Consider the following 22852-nt stretch of genomic DNA (forward strand, 5'->3'; position numbering starts at 1 on the left):
CTCCGCAGCGCCTGACAAGCTGCGCCATCGCCCCTTTGAGAAGGGGCCCCGCGCCCCCTCCCGAGCTGGCACAAGCCCTCAGAGGCTGCGAGTCGGGCTAGAGAGGGAGAGAGAAGCTGCGCAGCTGTTATTCGGAGGGGCGGGGCGGGGCTGGGCTGGGGGACCCGGGGCTGCCGAGCAGGGCGGGACAGAGGACTGGCTGGGGCTGCGGGGTGGGAACTGGCCGGCCGTGATCTCGAGTCTGTGGGGCGGAGGCGGGACTGCAGCTGGGGGGGGGCGCGGGGGCAGGGACTTCGGGGACCTGGGATCGCGGGCCAGGCGGGGCGGAGCCCTGCAATGGGGGGGAGGGACGCTGCAGAGTGGGGCGGGGCCGGGGGCCGGGGACTGGGGGGGGCGGGAGTGGGGGAAAGTGAAGGGCGGGGGCTGCGGGCCCAGGCGCCGGGTGTCCCGCGCGCTGGTGGCACCTGGTCCAGACTCGCAGAGGCGGCGCCGGCGGGCCGGGCCGGAACCATGGGCTGCTGCTCCGGCCGCTGCGCGCTCATCTTCCTCTGCACTTTCCAGCTGGTGAGCGACGACCCCTCCTCGGGCCCGGCAGTCCCAGCGCATTGGGGGATCCGGACGCCATCCCCACAGTCAGCCCTGCCCGCTGGGTCCGCGACAGCCCCTGGGGGCTCCCGACTGGGCATGGCTCGGACCCGCACGCTTCTGCGGCCGAAGTTCCCCGCTGTCCGGGTGGGGTGGGAAGCCAGCGCCCTATGTGCGACCCCGACGGCCCCTCCGTGCGCCCCGGCGCGCCCCGTCTTGTGTGCGCGCGCGCGGAGTCCGGGCTGGGGGCGCGGGGCGGGGCGGCCGCGGGGTCCGGAGAGACGCGGCAGGTGCTGGGGAGCCGTTGGAAGTGCCTGTCGTGGTACAAAACCCTCCCGGCGGGAGCGCCGGGCTCCGCGATCTCCAAGTCCCGTGCGCGCGGCTGGGAAGGGGCGCCGCTGCGCGCGGTGTCCACACGTGTCGGAAGGTATGTGTGGCCCCGGCTGTGCGCGCAAGGAGTGTTGCGAGGGTGTGTGCGTGTGTGTGTGTGTGTGTTTGTGTGTGTTCCCTTTCCGAAGCCAGCACTAGGCAATGAGTGAGCGGCGGAGTCCAGTTTCTGAGACCTGACAGCCCCTGGCGGCCAGGGTGCTTGTGAATTTGGGAGTGTGTGTCTGTCTGCATGTCTGCCGGTGTGTCTGCGTAGGGGTGTGTGAGCCCCGCCGTGCCCACCCCTGACGCCCCAAGCTGGAGGAGGAGGCCCCTCCCCTTTGCCCTGGCCTGGAGAGTCCGGGGCGGAGAAGAGGTTGCGCCTGTGCTCAGGGCTGTGCTTCCCTGTCTTTCGTGTCCGCTCAGGGCTGTGCTTGCCTGTCTTTTGTGTCCGGCCTGCGTGCAGAGCTGGGTCCTCTGGATGCAGAGCGTTGTTGGAGGACTTGGGCATCCCTCTGCCAAGTGTCAGTTCTGCCTTTGGAGCTTCAGGAGCTCCTGCTGCCTAGGGGGTGGGGGCTAAACAAAGGTGGAGGCCCCTGGGCTGGGGAGGAGTTGCTGGTGAGCCCCTGGGTCCCTGGTCTTAAAAGGGAAATGCTGCTTTGTCCAAGATCCCTGGGTGTGCTCCTAACCCAGCTGGCAGGGTGCTTTCTCTGGAGCTAGAGGGCCACGGAGGAGGAAGGGGCTTGCTTCAAAGAGGCTGTGAGTAGGAAGTCCTCCTGCACCCACGGCCATGCACGGATGCGGGTTCTGTCCTTTGCCTGGGGACAGGGCTTCTGTCCAGGCTGGCAAGGGGCAGAGGTACACAGGCCCGCCTGGAGGAAGGAAGGAGCTGCTGGAGCTTCCCTGTGGAGCAGGCTCAGTGCTGTGGAAGCGAGGGGCAGGGGTGGTGGGGAGTGAGGAGGGAGGTGGGCGGTCTGGGGGGTTTTGCTGGACAGATAAGGCTGAGAGAGAGCCCGGGCCTGCAGAAGGCATGAGGGCCCAGGGGCTGCTCCACTGGCAATAGGGAGCCATCCCGGGCCTTGCAGCAGCGGTGTCACTCTTTGTCTTGTGGTGGATGGTACACAGATGAGCCCACCACAGGCCTCTGGAGATCTGGCCGCAGCTGTGGGGGAAGGGTTATCTAGACTTGAGGGCAGCAGGGTTTCCCTGGATGGGGGCTTCCTGCAGACTCTTTAGTCTCAGCCAGGCGAGCCGGGACGGAGCTATGTCCCCATGCGGCCAGTGGCCACAGCTAAGAGCAGCGGACAGCTGCAAACGGCCCTCTGTCCCGGCCGTGCACCTGTCCCTCCTCCGCCGGGTGCAGGGGGCAGCGGAGCAGGAAGAGGTTTGACGCCCACTGCTCTGGTCCCTGTGGGGGGCGGGGCGGGGGAGCCGAGGGGGAAGCCCTGTGGGGAGTCCTCTGCTTTCTTTTCTCTTTTTGACAAGCGTGAGAGTTTTCCTGTTACCCAGCTATGGGACAAAGGCCTGAACATCTCAGGGCCCTCTCCCTGAAGAACAGCGGGACGTGTATCCACTCTGAGCCAGCTGCAGCACCCTGAGGCCCTTTCCCAGGCTGGGCCCTGGCTCTGATGGGAGCCAGGGCCCAGCGAGGGGTTTGGGACCAGTGAGCAGGCCACTGGGGCACTGCAGAGAGCTGAGCCTTCCAGTACCTTGGCTTAGAAACGAAAAAGACACCCCCACCAGCCCCACCGCACCAGCTGTGGGGTCTCTCTGGCAAGCAGACCCTGGGGGCCGCCCCTCAGACTTAGACTTCAGCAGGGATGCACAGCCGGCTGGCCCTGAGTCTGGACCTCACAGGACAGTGCCGGCGGCCGGTGATGGGTCGGGGTGGGGTAGGAAGGGGACCTGGGGCACCCTCACTCCGCCTCCCCGCCCCGTGCATGGCACCCCGGGCGACTTCAAGCAGGGCAGGCGTCCCTGCCCATTGGCCAGGGGCTTCTGGGCACCAAGGGGAGGCCTGGGGCTAAGACTGAAATTTCATTCTGTGTCTGGAACAGGTGCTGTTGGCCAGCTGTGCCCCGAGGGCTGTGTGCGTGCACATGTGTGCTCGTGTGTGCGTGTGTGTGCACGTGTGTGTGCATGTGTGTGCGTGTGGATGTGCATGTCTTCTTCCCTGCCCCACGGAGCTTCCCACCACAGTGTAGGCCTTTCACGTGTGCCCCTCCCCCTCCTTTTGCACCACCTCGGACCTTGGCCCATCCACCCTCCCTGCCCTCATCTGCGGCCAAGGGCCCACGTGGCCGTCCTCCGTGGAGACTGCCAGCGTGGGGTCGAGTCCACCAGCCCACGACTGCCCAGTCAGGCGGGGCCGGGCTCTCGTGAGGCAGCAGAGGCAGGCCCTCTGCCCTCAGATGCCTGTCTCCTTGCCCAAAATCTGTAATTGAGGATTTTCAATGTGCAGGCCTCCTCTGTGCACCGGGGGCCACGCCGAGATGGGGCAGCTGAGCCCTCATGGGCGAGGAGGCTCGTTCGGGGCTAGGCAGTGGCCTAGCCCAGGCGACATCTGTAGACAGACGGACAGACAGACCCTCCTGCTGTCCTGGGTCAGCGCTGCTGACGTTGACACGGAGTGGACTGAGTCGCAGGCGTGTGAGAATGCAAGGCACCTGGGGAGACGTGCGTGTGGTGGGGCTCCCGCAGAGACAGCTGCATGCGGAGGACCCAGGTGAGGCAGGAGTGTGGCTCCGGGAGTTGAGAGATGCAGGGTTTCGGGGACGTGGCAGTGAGGGTCTGTTGGGGGGGGAGGGGCAGGTGGTAGGGCCCGAGCCCACGCGGGGAGCTCAGACTTTGTCTAAAGGGCGTGGGCATCCCTGAAGTGGGGTGTCCCCGAAGGCCTGGGGGGGCTGCTGGCGCCCACCTGCCAGGGAAGAGGCTTCCCTGGACACAGTCCAGCGGACTGGGGAGGGGGCTCAATGACTGCTCATCCTTGTGCCCTGAAGCTGGCCCAGTTCACTGCCAAGGTCTCCACTCTGCGCCGCGGCTCTGTACCTACTGTGTGCTTCCTCCTGTCGGGGAAGAGCGTTCTGGCGCCTCTCCCTGGGGGTCCTGTCTGGCCACCCTTCTGCGGGACGCCATCCCGCTAGAAATTGCCTGATGGGATGCCCCGTTGTGGGTCTGCTCCCGCCTCCCCACTCCCCACTCCAGCTGTCTTCTAGGGCAGACCCCAGCCCCCCCGCAGGACACGCTTGGAATGCCGCCTCCCCGAGACCTCTTGGAAATAGCTATTACCTGGTCCAGGCCAACCACAGTGGCTGGGCAGTGCCCAGGACGCACCACAGCAGCTGTTTCTTGGGGGCTGGCGGGGGTCCCGTGAGGGCTCCAGGACACAGGCCTGGAGCAGAGGAGAGGAGGGTGGTCAGGGGAGGGCCGAGCGCCCGGGCTGCTGTAGGGGCTTCTGTGGCCAGCGGGCCTGGTGACCACAGGGCCAGTCCACAAAGGCTCACCTGGCTGGGCTCTGTCCTTCAGTGCCGGCGGGCCACGTGGGAGGGAGGCTACCCCTCGCAGCCCCGTCCCGCCCGCTCCCCTCTGTCCCAGCCCTGCTGTGCTGGCCTCAGACCATCCAGTCCTGAGGAGGGGCATGCGGTGACCTCCCCCGCCCGGCTGTGAGAAGTCTGGCTTCTCCAATGCCCGCCTGAGGCTGCCTGCTGGGAGGGGCTCCCCTCCCTCCTCCGCCCTGCAGAGTCCCCCCCACCCCCAGGCTCAGTGGATGGCCCCCGAGCCCACCTGCTCTGGGTCCAGATGGCTCTCTCGCCTCTGCAGTGACAATGAGTGCTGGACGCACGGTGGCCCACGGGGACATTGTGCAGGGCAGCCACGGGCCGTGGCAATGAGTGCTGGACGCACGGTGGCCCACGGGGACATTGTGCAGGGCAGCCACGGGCCATGCTGATCTGCTGTCCTTTCTCTGCCACCGTCCTCTGGGATGTGCTGGTCCTCTCTGCCCTTGTTCGCCGCACCTTCCTTGCCGTGAACACAGATGGGATGGCACCTGGGGTGCAGTGGCTTCGGTCGTACTTTCTCCTGGTGATGAGCTCGGCCCCACAAACATGATGAGTGAATGAATGAATGAATGAGCTCAGATCTGGTCCATCTCCCCTGCGTATAAAACGGCAGGTTCTTAGGCACATCTGATCCCCTGGCATCGGTCCTCTGTCGGCCGAGCCTGCAGGGTTGGCATCCACAGAGCGGGGGAGCGGTGGGAACGTCCTGGAAAGAGAGGCCCCAAAGCGGTGAGAGAGCCCCGCAGACGGGGAGGGTGCTGGTCTGGGGGCCCAAGGAGCCCAGTGTCCCGCTTGGCCTTCCTGCCCCACGTTTGCTGTCTGGCCCTGCAGCCCCCGAATTTAGAGCGGCCACGTGTTCCCGTTCTGCAGGTGAGGAAGCTGAGGGCGGGGGCTTGTTCCAAGAGAGGCACCCCAGTGGCGATGCTTCCAGGCCCGTCGACTTGTTTGGAGATTTTTGTTGCATAGCCGAGACCACAGTGGGCGCCGGATGGTGGCGATCAGGCAGGAGCGGGACCTGGGGCTCCCAGGGGTCCGCCGCCCCTCACACGCCTGCCCTGCTCCTAGGTCACCGCCCTGGAGCGGCAGGTGTTCGACTTCCTGGGCTACCAGTGGGCACCCATCCTGGCCACCTTCACCCACATTGTCGTGGTCATCCTGGGGCTCTTCGGCACCATCCAGTACCGGCCTCGCTACATCGTGGTGGTGAGTCCGCTCTGCTCCGGCCCTTCTCCTGTGGGCAGGGGGGCCGGGATGACCGACATGGAGGGCTTCAGTGGCAGTACTTTCCTGGAAGCCATGAGAAAACCTGGAAAGGCCCGGATTTCAGCCGCACAGACCCCCAGGCTCGGACCTTCCCACAGCCTGGACGTCTCAGTTCTGACCTGGACATTGTGGCTTCCGGGTTGCTTCTGGGAAACAGCTGCAGAGCACCTGCCAGGGGCCCAAGGCGGAACTGGAACCCAGCATGTCTCAGCACCCGCTCCCTGCCCGTGGTCCCATGCCCCCGACCGTCCTGCCTCTGGAGAAGCTCAGACGATGTGCAGAAAGTTTTGCGCCGAGCAGAGTAGCATTTTCGTTCGGTACAGATCAGAATAATTGGTCTGGATCAGGGTTTGCAGCAAACCCTCCTGTAAAGGCCGCACAGTCTCGTGGAAGGTACTCAGCCCTGTCATGGCCCAGACACAGCCTGAGCAGTGCCGCACAATGGGCGGGGCTGCGTCTCAGTTAAACTTGATGAAAGCAGGTGCCGGCTGGCAGCCCTCCCCGCTGCAGGCAGCTCTTGGGGGCAATCTTTGGGGTGGGTTTTGGGGGTGCTCTGCCCTTGCTTGTCATTGGTTCATGTGGCATGGGCCACGGGCACCTCTGGGCCAGGACACCAAGCTCGGGAAGTGTGCTCTGTGCTGGCCCCCTCCAGCCCGCTGTTCCCCATCTCCTAGGTGTTCCCCGGCCCTGCTGGGGCAGGAGCCTTGTCCCGGTGGGCTCAGGGACACCCTCTGCCAAACGGAGCATCCTGGGCTCCAGACTCGGGGAGCAGAGCCCCCCCACCCTGCAGAGGCCTTGTCCTCCAAGAGGGAGGTGCAAAGTCACATTCCCTCCCCCCCACCCCCTCCCCCACCCTCTCTTGTCTCCACAGTACGCAGTGTGGGCGGCCGCCTGGGTCACCTGGAACGTCTTCATTATCTGCTTCTACTTGGAAGTGGGGGGCCTCTCAAAGGTGAGTTAAGTCATGGGAAACTCACGCAAACGGAGGGGATCTTGGCGAGGGCCCGGGGGCACTGGATGTGTTTGCTTGTTTATCGCGCGGCTCCCCGATGGTGGCAGAGGCCGGATCTCTTCATGGTTCTCTCCCTCGCACCCTGAACAGTCCCGGCCCATAGCAGCGACTCAGTAAAGTTTTGGGGAAAGATCAGTGATCTGATGGATGGATGAGGGGCTGCGGGCATTGGTTGGCAGGTGGTCTCCAGCTGGTAGTAGATGCACCAGGGAAGGCTTCCTGGAGGAGGGGGCCTGAAACCTGGGCAGCACCTGGAAGGAGAGTCAGGGCTGCGGAGCAGGAGCAGAGAGACCAGCCTTTGCAGAAGGGCGCAGGCGGGAACACCGCCGGGGTGGCCAGGCAGAGGGGATGTCGTGCCCCTGCCCACCCTCTGGGCTGCTCCTTCAAATGCTGATAAAGTCCCCAGGTCCCCCCTGCACGGGAGGGGACACCTCACCCAAGCCATGTTCTGGGAGCATCAGTGTGAGCAAAGCCTGCCTATGCAGCTGATTCAGGCACTTCACACGAAGCACTGCATTTCATCTTTGCCCAAAGCTCAGAGGGGAGTCTAAGAGCCAGGAGTGGGGTGGCACGGGTGGGCAGTGGGGCAGATGGCCCCTGCTTCCTGGGACCACACCTGGGCAGCAGTGGGGGAGACAGAGGTTAGTTCAGATGTACCTGAAACGGCAGCGTTGGCCTGAGATGCGAAGGAGGGGCCCAGGGCACCGTTAGAGTGTGTCCTGGGGGTCTGTCCTGGGCAGGGAGGCCTTCCTGGAGGACGGGGTGTGAGCCGGGGCCCATGGCAAGCACAGGGAGGCCTTCCCTACATGGGAACGACTGGGAGGGCCTTGGTGCCCCCTGCTCCCGACGGCTGGAGCCCAAGGGGCCGGGGCAGGGGAGGCGGGAGGGCAGAGTACCCCTTGCCCTTCTCAGGGAGCCCATCTGGGCCGCAGTGGGTGGGGTTTGGCTCTGTCCCTGGTGCTGACCTGGTCCCACCCCCACCCCCCACCCCTCCCCCAGGACAGTGGGCTCCTGACCTTCAGCCTCTCCCGGCACCACTCCTGGTGGCATGAGCATGGCCCGGGCTGCGTGCACAAGGAGCCGGCGGCCAGCCTGGGTCCCCTGGACAGCCAGGCCCTGGTGCCAGGCATCGGCGGCACCCTGGAGCATGGCTACGTGGAGGCCCTGCACAGCGCCCTGCAGATCCTGGTGGCGGTGAGTGCGGGGGAGGGGAGGTGGGGCGGGGGGAGGGGCTCATCCTGCTGTGGGCCCCTGTCTCAGCCTTTCCTGTGGAGGCAGAGGAGGTCCTCTGCAGGGGGCGGGGAGCCCCTCTTCACACCGTCCCTGCCCAGAGGTTAAGGAACCGCACCCCCCCACACACCTGTGTGGCCTGGGCCACCCACTCCGCAAAGTGGGCTGAGAACCAATTCCAACCCCAGCGCTGGCGTGAGGATGAACCGAGGGGAGAGAACCTGAAACTTCTGATGATGCAGTGGGGTCGGGCAGGCAGGTAGGACCCTCCGTGAGGGGGATCAAGGTGAAGGCTCCTGCAGCCCCACCCCCCACCCTGGAGGCAGCGTGGCAGGGGAGGAGCCCTGGGAGCTTCCCCACAGCCTCCTCCAAGTCAGAGCGTCTGTTTCCATACCCGACAATCCGACTGTGGGGGCCAGGGGCGGGGGAGACCCAGCCTGGCCTGCACGCTGGCCTCTTCTGCTCCCGCGGCATAGAGAGTAGGGGTGTAGATTCCGCGAGTAAAAATACAGGACGCCCAGTGAAATTTGAATTTCAGAGAAACAGCAAGTTTTAGCGTAAGCGTGTTCCCTGCCACGTTTGGGAGCTACTTGTACTAAAAATGGTTTCATTCTGTATCTGAAATTCAAACTTAGTCGAGCATGGGGTGTTTTGTCTGCAGCTCCAGAGAAGTGGTCAGACGGGAAGGGCCGGAGCGGGTTGGGCCAGTGGCTGGCCGCCCCGGCTGACTCCAGGGCTCGGGCAGGACGGGTGCGGCCACTGGAGGGCGCTGGTCAGACCTGGAGGCTCCTGCCTGCTTGGGTGCTCACAGGCCAACAGCACCGTGTCCGGCTGGATGCTGGGTTTATAGCGCGGATGCTCTGCGCCAACAGCTGACGTTGGAAGCTGAATGCCAGGTCTAGGGCCTTCCCTGGCAGAAAACACGTGACAGTTCGGGTGCCTCTCGAGCTCCCAGGGCTCCCTCCCCTCCTGCTCTTACAGGACCTGCAGAAATCCAGACTTTGGGGCCTCTGGGTGCTGCCGGTCCCTCGGGTGCTGGGACATTCTCTCTCCCACCATGGCTCATTCACTGAGGCAAAAAGAGGGCTCTGGTTTTCCCAAAATACTTGGGAACCTGGGTGCATTCCTCGAAAGGAGAAAGAACCGCTTGCCAAGGATACAGGTCAGAGCTTCTGAAATCACGTACAGAATCTGTGAAAAGGTAACAGGAAGCAAGCGGAAAAGAACAAAGGAGGATTCTCCTGGGCGTTTCTGACTGCACGTGATGGCAGAGACAGACTCCTCACTTTTATCCTTCATCCCCAGGGATGGGGGTTTCTTTTTTTTTGGGGGGGGTACGCGGTCCTCTCACTGCTGTGGCCTCTCCTGTTGCAGAGCACAGGCTCCAGATGCGCAGGCCCAGCGGCCATGGCTCACGGGCCCAGCCGCTTCGCGGCATGTGGGATCTTCCCGGACCGGGGCACGAACCCGTATCCCCTGCATCGGCAGGCGGACTCTCAACCACTGCGCCACCAGGGAAGCCCTCCTTTTTTTAATATAATTTTTATTTTATATTGGGGTATATTTGACTTACAACACTGTGGCAGTTTCAGATGTACAGCAAAGTGGTTCCGTTATACGTATACATACAGCCATTCTTTTTCAGATTCTTTTCCAGTATGGGTTATTACACAATATCGAGTAGAGTTCCCTGTGCTATACAGCAGGTCTTCAGTGAAATGCCGGCTTCTAGATACCAGGCAGCCCTCTGCTGCTTGCTTTTGAGGGTCCAGGAGCAGCAGACCCTTGGCTGCACAGTCGGCCGGTGCTGGGGGGCGGGACGGGCAGGTCTGAGAGCCTCAGGGAGGAGCTGGGCCGGATCCCGAGGGGGCCTGGGAGGGGCGGTGGGCGGGCAGAGGTGTGGCAGGTGGGGCGGTGTCCCCCAGCGCCCCGCCCAGCGCGCGGGGCTGCGAAGGCGTTTTCAGCACCTCGGCCAGCTCTCGGGCGTCGGGAGGCGGCTCAGGTCTGCCTTGCAATGGCAGGGAGACAGGCACAGAGGAGGCCCCCGACCTGCCGCCTGAAAGGACGGGCTTCCGAGCCCTTCCAGCTCCGTCTCTTCCTTCAAGGCATGTGGGGCGTCAAGGGAGGCTGTTGGGCTTGTTCTTCGGTGAGAGTAACCCCCCTGAGGTCTTGCCACTGCTGATGGGAGGCCAGTCTCTCCTTCCCGTGGCCCTTTGCCCCTAAAGCTGCACCACTGGCTGGCTTCCTGTCCCCTGCCCCCCGCCCCGGCTGTGGTTGCCCCACAGACAGACCCCACCACCCTCTCTCAGAAGACCCGCTGCAGCTCCTCCATGGCAGGTACCCCCCATGAGACCTCTTTTCTGCTTATTCTCCTGATCAGTCAGGGTCCCAGCAAGACAGTGATGAGGCACTCGGCTCAGGTTAATTCCGGGGGGCAGGTGAAGGGGCTGTTCTAAGCATAGGTGCCGTGTCGGGGACCCCACGGGATATCCCCCTCCTCTGGGGCTCGTGGCTGAGCTGTTGCCTGAAGGGAGGTGGGCAGGAGTTGTGCTGGCAGAGAAGGGGCTGGGGGATACGAGCCCTTCTTCTCCCCCTCCCCCCCCCCAGTTTCCTGCTGGGCTCCGCATGGGCCAACCCAAGCTGGAGGGCGCTGGTGGACACTGGCCACACCATGCAGGGTGGGGAATGTGGAGGGGCAGGTGGGGCACCTCTGACCCACCACTATTGGAACCTCACTATGTGCTATGTCCTCAGGGTCGAGACCACTGCTTGCTATGGGGGTGACCAAAGACAATAGGTGATGCCCCAGAGGATGCTGGGCTGACCTACAGGGCAGAGAGAGGCCAGAGGGCATGACTTTGCTGTCCTGGGCCACCTCTCAGGTTTCCAGCTTCTGTGGAAGAGGCTCCCCTCCAGGATGAGCTGGGGCGGGGCTGCCCCTCCAGGGGTCCTGCGAGCACACGGGGCTGTGGGCCTTCCACGAGACCCTGTGGCTTCAAGATGCATTTTGCTGCCCACTCCGGGCCGCCCTGTGCATTGTCTGCCAGCCCCAGCAGAGGGTCAGGGCTGGGCCCCTCGTTCTCATCAAAGAGGATGCAGTAAACACCACGCACGGAATAACTCCCCCTTCCCCCATGCTTACCATCACCCGGGCTGTGGGCAGTGCCGGCCTTGCCCCGTCTCAGCGGGAGCCCTTTCTGCTGCAGTGGCCCTGGTGCCCGGGCCTCTGTGGGGGTTTAATGCAGGCCTGTCCTCTTTGCCCTGAAGTCCGAGCATCCTCTGAGGAGCCTGGCTAATGAACATCTGCCAGGCCAGGCCCTCAACTCCAGCCCCGTCCACTCTGCCCCGAGTCGCCCGCTGCACCAAGTCCTCGGTCTGTCTCCCCTGCGCTGCCGTGCACACCGTGAGCTTGGCTGTCTCGAAGCTTCTCTACCATGGCTTCCCAAGGAGGAGAAACCTGACAGTGGTCTGCTTACGGCGAGAGGTGCTGGGGAGGATGGCTTGGCTGTCACAGGGGTGTCAGCCTGTGGGGGCACGGTCAGCCTGGGGGACCTTCAGGCTGCAGTCATGTGTCTCCCAGGGCTTCTCTCTGCATCTCGTCCCCCCGTTCAAGCAAGGGCTAGGTCAGCCCCACTGGGGAGTGGACGCCGCCTGGAACTCCAGAGCTAAGGAGACTGGCAGATCACTCCCCTCGATCAGTGTTACAGACAAGGACACCGAGGCCAGGAGGGGCAGTGGCTGTGTGGTTAGGACGCGCTGGGGCCCACGCCCCACGATGATGCTTCTGTGGCTCCTGGGGCCTCACCCTGAGTGACGTCTCCATGTCTTTCAGCTTGTGGGCTTCATCTGTGCCTGCCACGTGGTCAGCATTGTCACCGAGAAGGAGGACAGCTGTAAGTGTGCGACCACCAGCCTCCTGCAGAATGCTGTTAGTGACCTGCTGGCTCCATCAGGCAGTGGGGGAGGGAAAGAGAAGCTGAGGGCTGGCCACAGAGGCCTGGGACCTGGCCTCTTAAATGGGTCCCCGTGCCACGGAGGTCCTGGCCTGAGCAGAGGCAGGGGAGGCCCTGGGCTGTGGGCACCAGGGGTCAGTGCACCCCAGCTCCTCCAGTCTGAGGGCTCCTGTGCTGCGGAGCTGCCCCCCACGATCCCCACAGATGTCACAGGCGGAAGGCTGAGCTCTGACCTACAGAGGAAAGTCCCCCTGCCCCGTGCCCCCTTGCAGCTGGGAAGTGGCCCACCTTCAGGCCCAGTGCTAGCAGGGATGCATCTGAGGGAAGTTCGCACGTCCCCCTCCCGTGAACCCTGCTGACGTTTCCTCTGATTTGCAGCATCAACACTCGGGTGCCCTCGCCAGCCCTGACCACCCCAGGCTCAGACGGGGTCTCGCCGGGGTGAGCCGGGGCTGGGCGCACCCAGGGGGCCCACAGCTCCTGTGGGCAGAGCCTTCCCTGGGATCTGAATCAGAATTCAGAGCCTCTGTTCCCAGAGGTCAGGTGGCCGTGGGGTAGGCGGTCCACGTGTCCTTCAGAGACCAGACTCAGTCCTGGACCAGCCCCCAGCTACCCTCGGTCCTGGTGCTGGGTGGCCCCAAACCATCACTCAGCCCACAGCCGGCTGGGACGAAACAGAAGGGGCTTCCTGTATTGGTTACATTAAAACGTTTTAGGATGGGAGCCAGCACTGGGGCTCAGAGACGTGTTAGCTTTGCCCAGCAAGCCCCGGCCGCCCATGTGCTGTGCAGACACAGCTCTGAGGCGCTGTGATTGGGACAGCCCCCCGCTGAGAGCACCAGCGTCCTTTGAAGCTTTGCACCCAGCGGGAATTCACCCTCTGCTCTCCAGTCTGGGCAGCCCGCGGCCCCTCCCACCTCTGCGTCACCTCCTGAGTGTTTGCACTTGGGAACATTCTCCACTCTGCCGTCCCGTCCATTGTTTGGGTTTGTTTTATTTGGGTCTTGGTTTCTTTCAGTTGATTTCATTGGTGGATTTGACCCATTTCCTCTCTGCCATGTCAGTGAAAAGCCCTCCAGCCTCTCGTTGGAGCAGGCGTGCCTGTAAGCACGGCCCCAGAGCCTGCCCCGCTAGTCTGGCCAATCCAGGTAGCATAGCCGCCAGGCTCCTCTCCTTGGGGAAACCTCACCAGGCATCCGTCTGCCTGCCTGTCCATCCATCATCCATCTGTCTGTCCATCCCCCACTTTCCCACTTGCTCCGTGCCGGCTCTGGGCCGGGTGTGGGGTGCAGAGGCTCTGGGGCTCGGCCCCCGTGCCCAGCAGAGTCTGTGGGAGTCGGGGCTGAGGGGACGCTGCGAGGCCACCACCCAGGAGAGCGATAGAGCGATTTTCCTGGGTCTCACGGTGGCAGGAAATTTGAGGAGTTGGTTTCCTATTTTTGGAGGATCAGACTTCTTCCCTCTTGAAAAGCAGTGTCCACGGCCCTGACCACCCCAGGCCTCAGTGGGGGTGCCTGGGCCACTGGCCCCCCTCCTCCGAAGCAGCCTTTGCCATGGACCCTGGCCCACATGGATTCCTGAAAGTCGGGGTCAGCAGAGGTGGCTGTGGTCCTTCTCCTGGTAGAGCTGTGCTTCCTCCGTCTCACCCAGGCCCTCAGAGTCAAGCCTGCCCTTCAGGGCCACACCTGCGGCCATCCCTGGGGACCCTGACCCTCTTGGTAGCCCCCCAGCCCTTCTACCCTATAAGTGAGGCCCCACGTCAGCTAAGGGCCATCAGAGGTAGCAGGCATCCAGCTCCCGTGATGGAGGAGAGGCCTCGCTCAGACCCCTGAGCCAGGGCAGGGTATATGGGAGTTGATGACCCGGGCACACAAGCTGGGAGAACTGGCCAGGCTGGACACGCCTCTGGGCTTTCCCCCTGGCCGTGGAGCTGGGCAGCCAGAAGGACCTAGGGTGAGCCCCTCACTCCGCTCCCAGCCCCCTGGCTCAAACCCCAACGAGATGTCTGCGGCCAGAGTCAGCTCTGCAGGGACAAGGCCCCCAGCTGCCTGCGTGGGGAGCCCCGGTCCTGGCCGGGCCTCGCAGAAGCCCGGCCCCTCCCCGCGCCCTTTTCCAAAGGCCAGGAAGCCCTCCCCTTCTTGGATTTTGTCCCATTTGCTCTCCAACGGACGAGGGCACAGCAGCCCCGCTGACTGCGCCTTCCTTCCGCTTCTCTGCCCCTGCTCACCCCCCACCTTGCCCCGCAGGCTGGCCGGTGGCATAGGTGAAGAGCACCCATCCCGCCCCCCACCCGCCCCCACGACCTCCAGCTTCGGTGACCCATGCTGACGGTGAGGAGCCTCCAGGCAGCGGACCTTCCCGCCCCCGTGGCCTTGCAGGCGCCCCCAGGGTCTGGTGACTGGACGTGAGCCAGGGTGGCAGGGCCAGCACCAGGCCGGGACGGCTGCAACTTCTAAAGAGTTTGTTTCCTTTTTCTAAAAAAAAAAAGATACGAGAAAAAACCTCATCCCTGGCCTCCGGTAGCACTGGGAATGCACTCCATCTACAGCAGGCCTGGGGCTGCTGGCCAAGGAGCCCCGTCCCTCAGATGCCCTCCCCAGGGCAGCCAGACCCCCGGGGGCTGCACACACCCGTGCTGGGGCGGGAGGGGGGCGGGCTGGCCAAGGGGCCTGCGAGACGGGGAAAGAGTGACCCCACCACGAGGGTCCAGTGAGCCCATGGTGACCTCCCTCTGAGCGCGGTGGGAGTTAGGGTTAGGGCCCCAGGTGCTGCGGCCGGTGGGACCCCCGGGGTGAGGGCTGGGCTTGCCCAGGAGCCCACAAGGCCAGGGCTTCCTGGTGACAAGCAGAGGGCACTGTTCGAGCCCCCGGGATGCAACAGTCCTAGTGTATCCCAAGGTGCCCACAAGTAGAGGATAGAAAGGAACCTGCCCTCCAGACCACCTTCCCTACCATGCAAGACCTTGGGGGACAATTACAAGTTCAGTTTCAGAAGCAGCCCAAGGCTAGTCCATTCTAAAAGTCCTTAACATGCTGAAAAGATAAGAACAAGGGAAAGAGGGAAGGGTAAGGGGTGGTGGGAATGGCCTGGAATGGGCCTGGCCTCACCTGCCCTACTGGTGAGGCCGGGGTGGGGGTGGGGACAGACGCCTGGGGCAAGGTGGTGGAGAGGGGGCTGGTGGTTCTGGAACAGAGTGCTGTGCACCATCCAGGGAAAACCACACTTTATTCTGACTCTTCCAAAGCACCCACACAGGCAAAATGGCCCCCCACCCCACACGCCAAGCCGCCTGCAGCTCCATCTTCCACGCTGGACTGGTCAGTGCTGGACGCGAGCTCAGCCGTGCTCAGCAAGCCACCGAGTGGGTGCCCACGTGGGGCCAGTGCTCACAGCTCCTGGTGGGGAGGAGGGCGAAGCGGCAGCTCCAGTTGGCTTCTCCCCCCGGCTGGGGACCCTCAGCCCCCAGGGAGTTCCCTTCCCTGCCACTTCTCCCCCCGGAGGATTCTTGGAGGGACCTTGGGGCTCAGAGCCTCTGGGAACCCTGAGAAGGCCACGGCTCCTGCCCCCACATGAGCATTAGAGGGTCACGCACCCCTCCCCCACCCACCATGCATTTCCATCAGGCCCCAGATCCCAGGCTGAGATCCCCATCGGGGTCTTATGCTCAGGCAGACCCCAGCGCTTTCTCCTAACGAGGGCATCGTGCATTTCTTCACGTGCCTCCAAAGACGTCCTCCCCTTGGCCTGGCCGCTGCCACATATGCCCAGCTGGACAGGAGGAATTATCCCCCTTGACCGCTAGGAAAACCAAGGCAGAGATGCGCTTAAGCGGAGTGGTAGTGGCCCCCCAGGGTGCTGTGCTGAGAAGGATTCAGAGCAAATATCTGAGCGTCAGGGGAAGGTATGGGGTTGATTAGCAATGTCTGTCAGGATCGGCCCTGCAGCAGGATCTCAGGAGCCGGCGCTTGAGGTCACTGTGCAGGCCGAGCGCTCACCTGGCCTAGGACAGGAAGGTGCGCACGCAGCTGCGGATGGGGGCCCTGCAGATGGGGCACAGCTGCAGGCTGGGCGCGCACTCGGCACAGGCCAGGTGGCCACAGGGCACGAAGACGACGGCCACAGCGCGGTCCAAGCACACCCTGCACGTCCGCTCCTCCCGCAGGCGCTGCAGCTGCTTCTCCACGCCGGCGTCCCGGGCTCCTGGGGCCTCGAGAGCCACCGGCACCCCCTCGGCCTGGGCTCCACCTGGGTCTCCACAGCGGGGACCTGTGACATCGCCCCACACCCTGACCTCCACCCTCTGTACTGGCCGATGGGGAGGCGGGCCAGACCGGGAGTGCCCGCCCCCCACCGCGGGATGCAGGAGGGCTGGCCCCGCCCCCACCCCAGGTGGGCCCTCACCCTCACCTGCCTCCCTGGCGCCTGACACCTGGGCCTCTCTGCCGGACGTGGGCAGCTCGGGCCCTGGGTGGACAGGAGCTGTGGGCAGATAGAACAGGGGTGAGGCCCAGGTCCCCAGGGGACACGAGGCCTGGCCAGAGATAGCAGGCCACAGGTGAGCCCTAGTACCAGCCCGCTCCCCCACCCACGGTGCGCCAGGATCCCAGAGCCCACTCTCCACCAGGACGCTCGGCCCATCCAGCCCCTCGCGCCGTGGCCCTGGACGCTGCGGGCTGGCCCCGGGGCGGGGGGGGGGCGGCGAGGGAAGGCTGTGCCCAGAGGCAGTGAGCAGGGAGAGGTGGGCAGGGTCCAGAGGAGAGGTGGGCGGGGTCCAGAGAGGTGGAGGTACCTCTGGCCCCTGCTGCCCGGCCCCCGTCCTCTTCCTGGAGCAGGTCGGCCACCAGCTGCGACGTGGACATGCCGGTCGGCACCCCTTGGCGGTACTTACGCTGCAGCAGCCCTTGCACCTGGCCCCGCCCGAAGCCCATCCGGAGCACGGCCTGCACTGCTGGGCACTGGCTCCAGGCGGGCCGCTGCTGGTCGCCCCCAGCATCTGCAAGGCAGGGCGAGGGGTGCTGGACCGAGGGCAGGCAGGGGCCAGGGCCTCGGGGTCCCGGCAGAGAGGCAGCGGCCCGCCACTGTGGCACATCACCAGGGCCACCTCAACATAAGGGGCCCTGTGGCCATCACAGCCACTCCATCCATGTCCGAGTCAGGGCTGTGCTCCCAGGGCCTGTGTCAGAGGTGCCGCCACAGCGGGAAGATGGAAACCTGATCACCAAAGCAGCCACGGACAGAACCCGACTACGTGCCAGGCGCTGCTCCCGGGGCGACACACAGACCCCTGTTTAATCCCAGTGGAGGCTGGCACCAGCCCCATTTCACAGTTCAGGGCACTGAGGCTCAGAGAGCACAGTCGGGACCTGAACCCTGGAGCCCCTCAAACCCTGCCCCCGCCCACCCCCCCCACCCCCCCCCCCCCGGCACTGATTGAGAGCAGAGCTCCGTGCTGCCGGCCCCTCTGTGCTGGGGATGGAGGCCCGTCGGCTCTCGCGCGTGGTTGGCTGCCGCCCCGGCAGAGGCTGCCCAGTGCATGGCAGCCTCTCCCGCCCACGCCCCCGTGCTGGCCTCGGGGTTGGCTGTGCACACAGAGGCCAGGCAGGGGTAGCAGAGCCCCGGACACACACGCAGTGCCTGTGTGAAGCCCCCGTGAAGCAAGCCCAGGCAGCACCCTTCACTCTCCCTAATGTCCTGTCGGGGGGGTACCCAACGGCTCGGCCACAGTGCAGGAGGGAGGTGCCCCAGGTAGCCAGGCTCAGGCTGCGTGTCCCGGCTCACCTGAGGGGGTGGTGGGACCTGCGTCTTCTGGTTCCTCTGAACGGTCCTGGAAGGAGCCAGAGAATACCTGTGCCCCAAGTAGGCGGAGGAGCAGGGGTCGGGGGGACCCTCACCATCACCCCCGCAGAGCCCTAGGCAGGCAGAACTCACCCAGGAGCCCGGCACGCGGCAACAAGACTCCTGGACCCTGCAGACAAAGTCCCTTCCTTTTGTCCGGAGCAGGAACTCACACCTGAGGAAAGCGAGTTCGGAAGCCCCGTGGGCAGTGGGCAGTGAGCTGGGGCTGTCAGAGGACCCCCCGCACCGGCCAGGTCTGGCCCCGTGGACGCCTTGGGCCGGGGTCCCGCCTTCTGCCCCCGCTTCCCCCACCCCTGTGGGGGCAGCTGGGGCTCCGGGGTGGTGGGCGCTTGCTGGGAAGCTGTTTTGGAGACAGACCCTTGAACATCAAGGGAGAAATAGCAGAAGCGCCGTCCCCAGAGAGTCCCCCCACCCCGGTCCCTGAGACTTGACACCCCCGGGACTGGGGAAGGGAGGCTGGCCCGCGGAGCCCGTACCTGGGGAACCACCTGGCATGCTCGGTCCAGGGGTCGTCGCCTGGCTCCCAGCTCTGCAGACCCCCGTAGCAGAAGAAACACCTCACCTTGTCCTGCTGGCCTGGGATGGAGTCGAGACACTGGTCCTGACCTCGCCTGGCCCCTTGCACAGCCTGTGTGTCCCCCAAGGCCAGGGCTGGGCGCTCCCAGGTGGCCTTTCCCTCTGGGGCAGGGGCTCTCTGGGGTTGCTCGTGAGCCTTGCAGGCTCCCACTGGCCTCTGCCACCCCTTTGCCCAGCGTTCTCCTCAGAATTCACATGTACCCCATTTTCTTGACAGTGGAATAGGGGTAACGATGTCTGGGTACTTGCCAGGATCGAGGTGCACGTTGGGGAAAGGGATGCAGGGGGTGTCCACAGTATGTATGGAAAGGTGGGGGCAGAGCCCTGGTGCCTCACACCCCGCACCTCTGCCCCAGGTGCCCCCTCCTCAGGATGGATTCCCAGCGATGGAAAGAAGGGGAGCTGTCTGCTGCCAGGCTTGGTCTTAGGGGCTCACGACTCCACCGGGGGATGTGGACCCTCATCTCTATACCTCCGAGACCCTCACCCCTGCCTCACCCCCTACGATCAACAGATTTGGTGCACAGACCACAGATCAGGGGCTGCTACAGGCACATCCCACCACCAGCCCTCCAAGAGCCTGTCCCTGGACTCCCGGGGGCCCTGCCGGTGCCCGCATACCCCCTTCTCCTCCTCCTGGCTCCCCCGTCCCATCACTGTCCCCCCAGCCCAGGGTCCAACTGTTCCGTGCTGGTCTGGCCTCTCCCCAGGTGCGCGTGTAGGTCGGAAGCACAGGAGAGACTGCAGGGCGGGGGCAGGCATGGAAGGGCTGTGGGGACCCTCCCTGTCCCGGGGGCAGACGCCGTGGAGAAGGTAGAGCCCAGTCCAGAAGGATCTGCAGTGGCGCCCAGGCCCCTGGGACTCACCGGTGTGGAAGAAGCCGGCGGCGGCCAGCAGCTCCGGCGGCACCACGGCGCTCAGTGGCCAGTCACAGAAGGAGGCCAGCCGCAGCTCCTCGGAGCCCATCCCCGGGAAGGCGGGCCTCGCGGATGGGGCGTCCCCGGCCCCGTATTCCTCCTCCTCCTCTGCCAGGGGGCGCAGCTGGCCCAGGATCTGCCCGTCCATGTGGTCCCGGCCTCCCCAGGACAGGGCACTGTCGGGGCGCTGGCCCTGAAGGTGGCCGCACGGAGAGTGGGGTCGGTGGCGCCCCCAAGCGGGGCGACAGCCAGCTGCACAGCGGCTGGGCTCCAGGCCACAGCACCAGCACCTGGCCCCGTCCTCGGACCCCATAGAGAAGACAGCAGCCGTGACAAGTTCTGTGGCAGGGATGGGCCCCTGGGCAGCTGGTTCTGGAATGTGCTCAGCCAGCCTCCCCAGGGCTCCTGACCCCTGGGCCCTGCCTGGGGACAACAGTGGCTGGGCAGGCATGGTCCTGCCCCCTAGACGCCCCGGGTGGGGGAGCAGCCAGGGGACTGGGGGTGGGGGCCGCTGGGGCCCACCACTTTCTGGAAGGGGCCAGCGCGGCAGCCTGTGTCACATGCTCGCTGCAGAGGGAGTGTCACAGGGCTCCGGGGGCCACCGTGAGTGCTGCGGCTCTCACCCTGCTCTGCAGGGGAAGGCGGGGTCCCTGGGCACGAGGGGAGGGGCCGGAGCATGGAGACCCACCCAAGGCAGCAGAGGGCTGGTACTGGCTCTGGGACCTTGATGGGGGGAGGGGAGGGGGAGGGGGAGGGGGAGGGGAGGAGGGGTGGGTGATGCTCTCCGTCAGCTCCGAGCTCCTGGGCGGCGTGCCAGTGGGGCCTCTGAAAGCAGAAGGTTCCAGGTGATCTAAACTACACAGTCAGTGCTGCCCGGCGGTGGGAGGGCAGCTCCCTCTACAGGGGTGACATGGGTCAGCCGAGGATGCAGGGGTGTGTAGTGAAGGGCTGGGCCTATGCCCTGGACTGGTTCCCCTGGATGTTCTCACGCTCCAAACCCTGGCGCTGAAAGGGGCTTGAGTCATCCCTGCTCCAGCTGGGCGGGAGTCGCAGGCCCTCAGCGGGCCCTGGAGCAGCTCCTGCCCTCCGGCCTTGAAGATTCTGTCCCCTCCCTCGGCCTCAGCGTCCCAGGGGCCCAGAAGGTGGAGCCACATGTGGTGAGGTCGATCTTCCCACTTGAACTAGACTCCCTGAGGCGCTGTAACCCAGACGCCAGGGACGTTTGGGGCACGTCCACAATTCCAGCTCCCTGTACCTGACGCTCCATCGGGTGCCTAGAGCTGGCCCCCCTCCCCAGGTCCGGACTCCCCGCCACCCCCTCCTTGCTAGGTGTGCAGCCCAACCAGCCCAGGGTGCCCTGGCTCCTGGTCTGGGGGTCCCGGGGCTGCTCCAGGCCCCAGCCCGAGCCCCTGGCCATGTGGGTGCCCCCTTCCCTGGACAGGCTGCCCTCAAGCCTGGTCACAGCCACAGGTCTGCCAATCAGCCCAAGCCCAGGGGCCCCAGCGCCCCCAAACCCAACAGTTAGGGAAGGAGGTGGAGGGTTGGAACCCCAGTGGGCAGAGCGGGGTCCCTAAGACAGAGGGCTCTGGGGTGGAAGGGACGAAGAGGAAGACCGGACGGTGTGGCCTGCCCCCACAGCCCCTCCCCGGAGTGCAAAGGTCCTTGCTGCTCCCAAGAGCAGAGCAAAGAACAGGCTCAGTGGGGACCCTGCCTGGACCCCAGGGCCAGGCAGGCCCAGGGAGGGCCACAAAGGGGGGTGGGCGGAGGGGGGCCCCACCCAGGCCTGGAGCACCCGTGTCCCCTCGGCGGCCCTCCCCCCACCCCCCGTGGAGCTGCACGAGCCCGGCACAGAGCGAGGAGCCTGGAGCCCAGGCCCGTACCCCAGTCCTGGGAGTGGGGTGCACTCTTGCCCCCAGGGAGACACCTTTGACATCCTGGCTGCACTGGCCCTCAGCCCCACGTGGCAAGGGTCCCACGGAGTCCCTGGAGTCCTCTCCCAGCAGAGGCCTGGAGCCATCTAGCTCCCTGCAGGAAAGCCTGGTAAAGGGTGTGGCTGGATGTCTGTGCCCCTCCCAGGCTCCTGAGCCCGAGCTGCCTATCTTGGGCTGGTGGGGGGCGCCACTGGGCGGGGGGCGCTCGGGCAACTGGAAGGCCGGGTCTCCCAGGAGAGGGTCCTGGGGGCAGGTGGAGACGGATGGGCCCCAGCTGGGACCTCCCAGTGAGCCGCCTTGGGACCCCCGGCCCTTGCCCTCTCTTCTCCGGTTTCCCAACCTGTGCAGAAACACCGTGACCTCTGCCACTCCAACAAACCGCAGGTGTGCCCGTCCTGGGGGCCCTTCAGTGGGTCTCTCCGGGGACGGCCCTCTGCCCCGCCCTACCCGCACCCTTTGGTGGTTGGGGACGAGGACAAGGGTCCCCGGGTACTGGATCTCCAGCTGCTCCTATCTCAGGAGGGAAACCGCAGCCCCCAGGTTTGCTCTGAATCCTCTGGACCTGGGGACTGGCTGGCTCAGAGGACCCTCTGAGGTGGCCCTGGCAGCAGGGGCGGTGTCCCCTGGGTGCACACCTGAGGTCTATTCCCTCGGATCCTGAAATTTGGGGGTGGGGAGGGGAGAAACAGCCTCCCTCACTGCTGGAAATTCCAAACACGCATCCTCCAGGCACCACCCCACCCTGTGGTGGAGTCTCCCCGTGAAGGAGGGCCGGTGCCTGAGCTGAGGGGCCCCGCCCCTGCCCCCCACCTGGAAGCGGGCGTTCCTGCGAGCACATCCAAGCGTGTGGCTGTGCAGAGGCGGGGCTGGGCGGGTCGCCCACAGAGCCGTGGGCGTCTCGGAGGAGGGACAGCCTCGGCCTCTGTGCTTGTCGGTGGCCATGGCTGAAACTCTTGACACAAGGAATTATTCGTGTCTTACTTATACAGTTACATAAAAAGACATCAGGAGCTAAAAATAACTATCATATGCTTATTCCAGAAACAGCAAGAATACTGAAAACATGAAGAAAGCAAGAGCCACCATCCGGACAGCTCTGGCACCACCAGGGCCAGTTTTCCGGAACCGACCTTGCCCGACAGCTGCTTGGGCATGGAGCTCACTGGAGCCTCACAGATTTCTTTGCAACTCTCTGTAAATCTATAATTACTTCAAAAGAAGCAACTGAAAGCAGCCATCAGCCTCCCCTCCACTGGGAGCACGGCTCTTACCAGCCATCAGCCCCCCCTCCACTGGGAGCACGGCTCTTACCAGCCATCAGCCCCCCCTCCACTGGGAGCACGGCTCTTACATTTCACTGTTTCCTTCCAAACGCGCCCTGTGTGTCTGCCCGTTTTCCTCACTTAAGGTTCTGTACCAGTTGTTTTTTTCTAATGGGCACAAACCAGGTTTTTGTTGCTGTTGTTTGTATGTCAGTTTCTAAACATGAACGGATATCTGTCGATGCCGCCGATGGCTCACCCTGACCACCTTTGCTGTGAGTCTTTACAATGAAATCTCCCCAGGTAAGACGATGCCAGGTGGGAGACGGCAGGTAGAGGCC

At 64.7% G+C, this 22852-nt stretch overlaps 2 protein-coding genes across 2 annotated transcripts; one reads left to right on the forward strand and one right to left on the reverse strand.

Moving 5' to 3' along the window:
* The first annotated feature begins 510 nt into the window (after window positions 1–510).
* NKAIN4 (sodium/potassium transporting ATPase interacting 4) lies at window positions 511–14297 on the forward strand. Its single transcript, XM_060123650.1, has 7 exons — window positions 511–564; window positions 5577–5714; window positions 6646–6726; window positions 7786–7980; window positions 11849–11909; window positions 12988–13072; window positions 14216–14297. The coding sequence occupies exons 1-7, from the start codon at window positions 511–513 to the stop codon at window positions 14295–14297; spliced, it is 696 nt and encodes a 231-aa protein (XP_059979633.1).
* A 1033-nt stretch (window positions 14298–15330) lies between these two features.
* On the reverse strand, window positions 15331–22191 carry BIRC7 (baculoviral IAP repeat containing 7). The gene is made up of 10 exons (XM_060123651.1): window positions 22060–22191; window positions 21697–21759; window positions 19268–19511; window positions 18302–18401; window positions 17898–17979; window positions 17748–17814; window positions 16858–16962; window positions 16377–16448; window positions 15965–16235; window positions 15331–15364 (listed from the first exon to the last, which is right to left on the reverse strand). Exons 1-9 carry the CDS (start codon window positions 22189–22191, stop codon window positions 15970–15972), a joined length of 1131 nt encoding a protein of 376 aa, XP_059979634.1. The 3' UTR covers window positions 15331–15364; window positions 15965–15969.
* Window positions 22192–22852: the final 661 nt, after the last annotated feature.

This window comes from Lagenorhynchus albirostris, chromosome 15 (assembly GCF_949774975.1).
Source record: "Lagenorhynchus albirostris chromosome 15, mLagAlb1.1, whole genome shotgun sequence".
Classification (NCBI taxonomy): domain Eukaryota; kingdom Metazoa; phylum Chordata; class Mammalia; order Artiodactyla; family Delphinidae; genus Lagenorhynchus; species Lagenorhynchus albirostris.

Bases quoted from the DNA above. Each gene is read 5' to 3' on its own strand.
- BIRC7 (XM_060123651.1), bottom strand. From the start codon at position 22,191: ATGGCCACCGACAAGCACAGAGGCCGAGGCTGTCCCTCCTCCGAGACG. The intron at 19,512-21,696 runs GTAGGGCGGGGC...GGCCACCTTCAG, and splicing joins CCAACCACCAAAGGGTGCGG to GGCCAGCGCCCCGACAGTGC. The intron at 17,815-17,897 runs GTGAGTTCTGCC...CTTGGGGCACAG, and splicing joins GCCGCGTGCCGGGCTCCTGG to GTATTCTCTGGCTCCTTCCA.
- NKAIN4 (XM_060123650.1), top strand. From the start codon at position 511: ATGGGCTGCTGCTCCGGCCGCTGCGCGCTCATCTTCCTCTGCACTTTC. The intron at 5,715-6,645 runs GTGAGTCCGCTC...TTGTCTCCACAG, and splicing joins GGCCTCGCTACATCGTGGTG to TACGCAGTGTGGGCGGCCGC. The intron at 7,981-11,848 runs GTGAGTGCGGGG...CATGTCTTTCAG, and splicing joins CCCTGCAGATCCTGGTGGCG to CTTGTGGGCTTCATCTGTGC.